At 38.7% G+C, this 9408-nt stretch overlaps 1 protein-coding gene across 1 annotated transcript; it reads left to right on the forward strand.

Annotated features, from left to right (window-relative positions):
- The first annotated feature begins 6151 nt into the window (after positions 1-6151).
- Positions 6152-7131, forward strand: LOC129623652 (olfactory receptor 18-like). The gene has a single exon (XM_055541444.1). The coding sequence runs from the start codon at positions 6277-6279 to the stop codon at positions 7129-7131; it is 855 nt and encodes a 284-aa protein (XP_055397419.1). The 5' UTR covers positions 6152-6276.
- The last annotated feature ends 2277 nt before the right edge of the window (positions 7132-9408 follow it).

The raw sequence follows: 9408 nt of genomic DNA on the forward strand, positions 1-9408 counted from the left end.
CAAGGTGAAAATGGCATGGATGCAGTTGACAGAATATTATTTTTGCACTAAAATGAGTACAGGGAATTAGCTTCCCTGGTGGCTCAGACAACAAAGAATATACCTATGATGCAGGAGGCCCAAGTTTGATCCCTGGGTTGGGAAGATCCCCTGCAGAAGGAAGTGGCAACCCACTCCAGTATTCTTACCCGGAGAATCCCATGGACAGAGGAGCCTAGTGAGCTCCAGTCCATGGGGTCACATAGAGTCGGAAACAACTGAGCACGCACATACCAAACTGGATATGCACCCACTGTGAGAACTTAACTAATTACCACTCACATGTTATGTACTAATTTCCATTTGTCTGAAACAGAGAAAGGTACAAGAATTTTCATTGGATTGTTGTAAGCAGAAACTGATATAAATAAAAATAATATATGTAATGTAAACTAAATATTTAATATATATAATATATCAAATTATATATTACTGCACTTAAATGTGTTAAATTTGTTAAAGTGAAATTAATTTGTATAAACATAAATTTACCAACTGAAGAAAATGGTGTCTTTCCTTATGTAATATTGTGTCAGGAAATTGTTTGATGTAGTTGTATGTACTTCACAAGAGACTTAACCAAACTAGTGTGGTAATGAAGTACATTCAGAGGCAATATGGATATTATTTTATTTAGGGAAGATTTTTTAAAAGCTGGTTGTATGTGTGTTAGTTGCTCCATCTTGTCCAACTCTTTGCGACCCCATGGACTGTAGTCCATGAGGCTCCTCTACCCATGGGATTCTCCAGGCAAGAATACTGGAGTGGTTTGCCGTTTCCTTCTCCAGGGGATCTTCCTGACCCAGAGATTAAACCCAGGTCTCCTGCATTGCAGGCGGATGCTTTACTGTCTGAGCTACTACAGAAACCCTAAAAGCTGGTTATGGATATGTAAATGAATATTGACATTATGAAAACATTTACAAGAAAACATATATGTCAAGTTCATCACACTAGTTGTTTTGAGGACATGTATGCAGGGAAGTGAGATTGAACTGAGGTTCCAAGAGAAGTTAAATTTTATCATTAATATTTCAAGTTTCTATGATATGTGGGATCTGAAGAAATATTATTAAATGTGTATGTTTTAAGAATAGGTGTGGTATTCATGTCAGTATTAATCAATAATATTCATGGAGATTTTTCTATGTGTTGGGCAATATTCATTCTAAGGCAGTATTGATCAAGCCCTGGTTCACAGAAGGGAGACCAAGACACTCACCCATAGAGATCCTGAAATTGGTTCTAGGCTGAGGTCAGGGTAACTAAGCATTTTTAAATAAGCACATGTAAGTAATTGATGAAATGGAACTGAAAATCACTGGTCTAATCAATATAAATGATTTTTTTAAACCTTCTTGCAATGGTCCTATTGGTAGGTTCAATTACCATCACAATTTCATAGATAAGGAAACTGCTTAGATGTGTTTCCATTATTCTATTTAAGTCTTTTTCACAACACATTCCCTTGTCATTGCAATATTTTTTGGAATAGAATATGGATATATGTCTGTTGACAGATGAACAGTAAAGAAAATGTGGAGTGTATATAAACAATGGAATATTATTCAGCCACGAGGGGAGATATAGTTAGAGAGGAATCAACATGAACCCTCTGTTATATTTTTTTTGTTTGGTGTTACATTTATGTTTTTAATTAATTTACTTATTTTAATGGAAGATAATTAAGATATTGTGATAATTTTTGCCTTATATCGACATGAATTGGCCAAAGGTACACATGTACAACCAACAAGCACTTTTTCTATAGCACAGGGAACTCTGCTCAATGTTATGTGGTAGTGTGAAGGGAAGGGGATTTTGAGGGAGAATGGGTACATTTATATGTATGGCTGAGTTCCTTTGCTATCCACCTGAAACTATCACAACATTGTTAACTGACTACACCCCAATATAAAATAAGAAATTTTTTTAAATAGCTGTAGTTGTGAGGATAGTGGTGGAGAAGGTAGAGAAATGTTGGCCAAAGGATATAAACTTTTGCTATAAAATGAATACATTCTGGGGATCTAATATGCAGTCTGATGACTATAGCTAATAATTTTGTATTGTGTTCTTGAAATCTGCTATGAGAGGTTTGTTTAACTTATACCACATATACATGAGCACAAATAGAAGCCATGAAATTAAAAGACACTTACTCCTTGGAAGAAAAGTTATGACCAACCTAGATAGCATATTGAAAAGCAGAGACATTACTTTGCCAACAAAGGTCCATCTAGTCAAGGCTATGGTTTTTCCTGTGGTCATATATGGATGTGAGAGTTGGACTGTGAAGACGGCTGAGCGCCGAAGAATTGATGCTTTTGAACTGTGGTGTTGGAGAAGGCTCTTGAGAGTCCCTTGGACTGCAAGGAGATCCAACCAGTCCATTCTAAAGGAGATCAGCCCTGGGTGTTCTTTGGAGGGAATGATGCTGAAGCTGAAACTCCAGTACTTTGGCCACCTCATGTGAAGAGTTGACTCATTGGAAAAGACTCTGATGCTGGGGGAGATTGAGGGCAGGAGGAGAAGGGGACAACAGAGGATGAGATGGCTGGATGGCATCACTGACCCGATGGATGTGAGTCTGAGTGAACTCTGGGAGTTGGTGATGGACAGGGAGGCCTGGTGTGCTGCGATTCATGGGGTCGCAAAGAGTCAGACATGACAGAGCGACTGAACTGAACTGAACTGAAGGTGACATATACATTAATTAATTTGATTGTGGTAGTCACAATTTGTATTGTAGTATACCAGTAACAGGCAAATTTGGCCTTGGAATACGGAATGAAGCAGGGCAAAGACTAATAGAGTTTTGCCAAGAAAATACATTGGTCATAACAAACACCCTCTTCCAACAACACAAGAGAAGACTCTACACATGGATGTCACCAGATGGTCAACACCGAAATCAGATTGATTATATTCTTTGCAGCCAAAGACAGAGAAGCTCTATACAGACAGCAAAAACAAGACCAGGAGCTGACTGTGGCTCAGACCATGAACTCCTTCTTGCCAAATTCAGACTTAAATTGAAGAAAGTAGGGAAAACCACTAGACCATTCAGGTATGACCAAATCAAATCCCTTATGATCATACAGTGGAAGTGAGAAATAGATTTAAGGGCCTAGATCTGATAGATAGAGTGCCTGATGAACTATGGAATGAGGTTCGTGACATTGTACAGGAGACAGGGATCAAGACCATCCCCATGGAAAAGAAATGCAAAAAAGCAAAACAGCTGTCTGGGGAGGCCTTACAAATAGCTGTGAAAAGAAGAGAAGCGAAAAGCAAAGGAGAAAAGGAAAGATATAAACATCTGAATGCAGAGTTCCAAAGAATAGCAAGGAGAGATAAGAAAGCTTTCTTCAGTGATCAATGCAAAGAAATAGAGGAAAACAGCAGAATGGGAAAGACTAGAGATCTCTTCAAGAAAATCAGAGATACCAAAGGAACATTTCATGCAAAGATGGGCTCGATAAAGGACAGAAATGGTATGGACCTAACAGAAGCAGAAGATATTAAGAAGAGATGGCAAGAATACAGAGAAGAACTGTACAAAAAAGATCTTCACGACCCAGATAATCACGATGGTGTGATCACTGACCTAGAGCCAGACATCCTGGAATGTGAAGTCAAGTGGGCCTTAGAAAGCATCACTATGAACAAAGCTAGTGGAGGTGATGGAATTCCAGTTGAGCTATTCCAAATCCTGAAAGATGATGCTGTGAAAGTGTTGCACCCACTATGCCAGCAAATTTGGAAAACTCAGCAGTGGCCACAGGACTGGAAAAAGTCAGTTTTCATTCCAATCCCAAAGAAAGGCAATGCCAAAGAATGCTCAAACTACCACACAATTGCACTCATCTCACACGCTAGTAAAGTAATGCTCAAAATTCTCCAAGCCAGGCTTCAGCAATATGTGAACTGTGAACTTCCTGATGTGCAAGCTGGTTTTAGAAAAGGCAGAGATCAAATTGCCAACATCCACTGCATCATGGAAAAAGCAAGAGAGTTCCAGAAAAACATCTATTTCTGTTTTATTGACTATGCCAAAGCCTTTGACTGTGTGGATCACAATAAACTGTGGAAACTTCTGAAAGAGATGGGAATACCAGACCACCTGATCTGCCTCTTGAGAAATTTGTATGCAGGTCAGGAAGCAACAGTTAGAACTGGCCATGGAACAACAGACTGGTTCCAAATAGGAAAAGGAGTACGTCGAGGCTGTATATTGTCACCCTGTTTATTTAACTTCTATGCAGAGTACATCATGAGAAACGCTGGACTGGAAGAAACACAAGCTAGAATCAAGATTTCCGGGAGAAATATCAATAACCTCAGATATGCAGATGACACCACCCTTATGGCAGAAAGTGAAGAGGAACTCAAAAGCCTCTTGATGAAAGTGAAAGTGGAGAGTGAAAAAGTTGGCTTAAAGCTCAACATTCAGAAAATGAAGATCATGGCATCCGGTCCCATCATTTCATGGGAAATAGATGGGAAAACAGTGGAAACAGTGTCAGACTTTATTTTTCTGGGCTCCAAAATCACTGCAGATGGTGACTGCAGCCATGAAATTAAAAGACGCTTACTCCTTGGAAGGAAAGTTATGACCAACCTAGATAGCATATTCAAAAGCAGAGACATTACTTTGCCAACAAAGGTCTGTCTAGTCAAGGCTATGGTTTTTCCTGTGGTCATGTATGGATGTGAGAGTTGGACTGTGAAGAAGGCTGAGCGCCGAAGAATTGATGCTTTTGAACTGTGGTGTTGGAGAAGACTCTTGAGAGTCCCTTGGACTGCAAGGAGATCCAACCAGTCCATTCTAAAGGAGATCAGCCCTGGGTGTTCTTTGGAGGGAATGATGCTGAAGCTGAAACTCCAGTACTTTGGCCACCTCATGTGAAGAGTTGACTCATTGGTAAAGACTCTGATGCTGGGAGGGATTGGGGGCAAGAGGAGAGGGGGACGACAGAGGATGAGATGGCTGGATGGCATCACCGACTCGATGGACGTGAGTCTGAGTGAACTCTGGGAATTGGTGATGGACAGGGAGGCCTGGCCTGCTGCGATTCATGGGGTCGCAAAGAGTCAGACACGACTGAGCAACTGATCTGATCTGATCTGATCTGAAATCAGCATTTTGTACATTTTTTCAAAACCTTCATGTGGCAAAGCCCAAATATAAGCAATTTTGTCAATCATTTCAATAAACTGAAAAAAAAAAAAGAAAAACAATAAAGAAGTATTAGTTCACCAGCAAAGAATGGACTCCAAAAAATGTAAAGTGGTCTCACACATTAGACATTTAACTGAGTTGATATGGAAACAAATAATACTGTATACGATTTAAAAAAAATTCAAGAACGTTTCTAAAATTTCATTATCATTTAATCATTGACAATGCTCTGTATGCTAATGCCATAATTATAGTCACTAGTGCTGTATGATCACGTGCACTGAATTAGCCCATACAGATCAAATTTTTAAGTCCACCAAAGTCAAGTAAAATATATACTAAATGATTTTTAAAATGCAACCCTGATAATTGAGTAATCACTTATTTCATGAAGGAGGGAAGACAGGAAAACCAATAATAAAAGTCTGAACATCACCTAAATATGTTTTCTGATTGTGAACATTCATTTTTAGTTTAGAATCCAGATGAACAGTTCCTTCATTTCATAGAGATGTAAAAATATTCCAAATAAAGGAAATAACTAGAATTTAATTTAAATAAAATAAGATTTATACAAATATGTTTAATATCTTTGAATTATATTTTTTCTTAAACGGGGAAGGGAATTTCTCTTTCTGTATTACTTCTAAAGAAGTAGGCTGTATTTAACTGAGATCATAGATGTATTACCTCTAATGTTCTTGTTCCCTTTCACTTTTCTGTGAAGTTTTATAATCTAAGAGTTTATAGACAGATGTGTATAACAGAAACCAAGGAGGAAAATTTCTAAGCAAATGGAGTTTGTCACAGTAAGAAATATTCTGGAGGAACAGGAGTGTATAATCTTGGAAATAAGTTGCTTGAATCCAAAATATGGACACAGTGTTCAATGCCCATTTACTTATTTCCTTTGTTTCCAGACCTCTTTTCTTTTTCCAGAGGTGTCCAAGATACACAGAACTGGAAATTTAACAAGCATCTCAGAATTCTTCCTCCTGGGCCTCTCAGATGATGCAGAACTGCAGCCTTTGCTCTGTGTCCTCTTCCTGTCCATGTACCTGGTGACCGTGCTGGGGAACCTGCTCATCATATTAGCCGTCACCTCTGACCCCCACCTCCACACCCCCATGTACTTCTTCCTCTCCAACCTGTCCTCAGTTGACATAGATTTCATCTCCACCACTATTCCCAAGATGATTGTGGACATCCAATCTCACAGCAGAGTCATCTCCTACGGAGGCTGCCTGACACAGATGTCTATTTTTATCCTTTTTGCGTGTATGGATTGTCTGCTTCTTACCTTGATGTCCTATGACAGGTTTGTGGACATCTGTCACCCACTGCACTACACGGTCATCATGAACCCACGCCTCTGTTGCTCCTTAGTTTTGGTGTCCTTTTGTGTTAGCCTTTTGGACTCCCAGGTGCACAATGTGATTGTGTTACAACTTACCTGTTTCAAGGATGTAGAAATTTCTAGTTTCTTCTGTGATCCTCCTCAACTGCTCAACCTTGCTTGTTCTGACACTTTCACCAATAACATAGTCAGCTATACTATCGGTGCCTTGACTGGTTTTCTCTCTATCTCAGGAATCATTTTCTCTTACTATAAAATTCTTGTCTCCATTCTGAGAGTCCCCTCATCAGGTGGGATGTACAAAGCCTTTGCCACCTGTGGTTCTCACCTGGCAGTTGTTTGCTTATTTTATGGAACAGGCCTTGGTGAGTACCTCAGCTCAGCCATCTCACAGTCTCCCAGGAAGGTTGCAGCAGCTTCTGTGGTGTACACTATGGTCACCCCCATGCTGAACCCCTTCATCTACAGCTTGAGGAACAAAGACATCAAAAGGGCCTTGTGGAGGTTCCTGGCAGCACAAACTCAACTTAGGACCTGGAAACCCATTTGAGTGTATACTAGAAAATGTAACAAAACTAAATCTGGAGATCTAAAAATTCTACCTTTCCCATGACACCATTTTTATAGCTCTTATGGCCTTCATGTCTCTCCTCACTTTCTACCTGAATATTACTTCTCCTTATGGTTTATCCCCCTGTGCCAGTGCAGGAGACACAAGAGACACAGGTCCAATCCCTGAGTCTGGAAGATCCTTGGAGGAGGAAATGGTAACCCACTCCAGTGTTCTTGACTTTGAAATCCCATGGACAGAGGAGCCTGGTGGTTTACAGTCTGTGGGGTTGCAAAGAGTCAAACAAGACTGATCACGCACAAACACACACATGGTTTAACATGATAGTGGGGAGTTCTAAGAGCCTTTTTGTATCAAAATCACTCCTCGAATGAATCTCATTATATCTATGGAGATTCTATACTTTATCTTTGGTAGCCCAAGCATCCTCAAAAAATGAATGATTCCCCTTTATATACCAAAAATTTACAAATATTTCAAGCTCTTATATACTTTCAATAGTAAATTCTACTATTCAAATCTGTACAGGCTGTTATGTGAGCTGCATGTCACTGCTTCTCAGCCTTGGCTTTTATTGCAATCTTCCGGGAAGTTTAAAATACTGACCACTGGGTTTCACCACCAGAATTTCTGATTCAACTGAATTTGGGTGTGATCCAAGCATGAGAATTTTAAAAAGCACTCAGGTGGTTCTAGTGTGTGCCCAAGGTTGACAACTACTGATCCAAGTCAAGCCTCTCTTTCAAAGGTGACGTTTATGCCTTGAGTCCTAACGTTGTTCATGGACAAATGCTGAAGATCAAAAAGAGATCACAGTTCAAAGGGGGGAGATATGAGGACCCTGATGTGGTAATAAGCAATTTATTTTCCCCATTATTTCCAATAAATTTCTTCACATATCTTCTCTATGTTGTACACCTGGCCTTTGCTTTAGGGTGGGGCATTTGAAATCATGTTCCATCTTGTAGTCTATGTTCCATCAATGTCCATCTTTGTTCATCTTATGTACATTGAACAGTGGTCTGTAAATGTCTCTTTGCTCTAAAAGTTCAATGGGTCCCTTTATACCCCTCCAGCCCTGGTGAAGTAGCTTCCTCCTTCAGTTATGATCACTATGGCACCACTTTTCTCTTCCTTGTCTTTCAGTCTTTCAATAACTTTTTAACCAACTCTCTATATTAAATGTTCCTCTGTAAACAGCTAATTGGTTTCTATTGCTTTTTTGACTGAAGTTTTACTGATATTGTAGCATGGGCTATAAAAATACATTGCATGATGCTTTCAGTTACATAATTACAAAACATGCAAAGATAATAAGGGTGGTTATCCAGAATATGTCTTAGTCATGGGTAACCAACTGGAAAATAGGTGATGATATTATTTTTCCAATTACACATGGCTCTAATGATCCCTAAAGGTTTTTAAATCACCAAAGTCATCACAACAAATGTATCTTCTTTTATGTAACTGTAGGATTGCAAAGGACCATATTGTCAGAAAGCAGAGTGTTTCCTTTGAGCAGTGGTATTCTGGTTAGGACCTCACCATGCTTCCCTGTCTTCAGTCAGGATAACTCAGTCTTTGGGCTCCTTTTGTTTTCTACAAGATGGGTTTCCAATACTTCTTAGAGATGTCACACATCATTTTTGCAGTAGTTATCTTGGTGTTCTGAAAGCTTTCCATAACTAGATTAATTTGCTTTGCATTTTCCAACCAAGGATAAACTGTTATCAACTGAATTGATAAGAAACATGAATAGTAAAGAAGGGAATCCATGTAACAGAAGATGAATTCATATTATTCAGTGGGAAAAGATATAGCCCATTAAAATTACTAGTACTTTTAAAATATAATATTAAATATATGTCCTAAAATATTATATTTATTCTCCATTCATCCCAGCCAAATGATAGGCAAGGAACCTTGGAAAAGGACAAAGAAAAGTTGCTTTTGTGTGTATACAGTTTAATTTCAAGTGCATTCTGTAAATTTTTCTAGCTGTTGCTTTCAGACTGCACCATCTTAAAATTTCTAAAGATAAGTGAACATATGAATTTTTCAATTTGAGTATATTATAATAGAATATACACATTTGAGTATTACTCTTAAACTTTCTACAACATTCATGAAATGCCTTTCCATGATGTACACCATTGGTAAGATGAGAGTAAATACACTTGCAAGACAAAATTGGGTGAAATTACTGCTATATTTAAAAAGGATAACCAACTAGGACCTACATAAAACTATGCTCAA

Source organism: Bubalus kerabau, chromosome 1 (assembly GCF_029407905.1).
Source record: "Bubalus kerabau isolate K-KA32 ecotype Philippines breed swamp buffalo chromosome 1, PCC_UOA_SB_1v2, whole genome shotgun sequence".
NCBI classification, from domain to species: domain Eukaryota; kingdom Metazoa; phylum Chordata; class Mammalia; order Artiodactyla; family Bovidae; genus Bubalus; species Bubalus kerabau.

Coding starts and splice junctions, on each gene's coding strand:
- LOC129623652 (XM_055541444.1), top strand. CDS start 6,277: ATGTACCTGGTGACCGTGCTGGGGAACCTGCTCATCATATTAGCCGTC.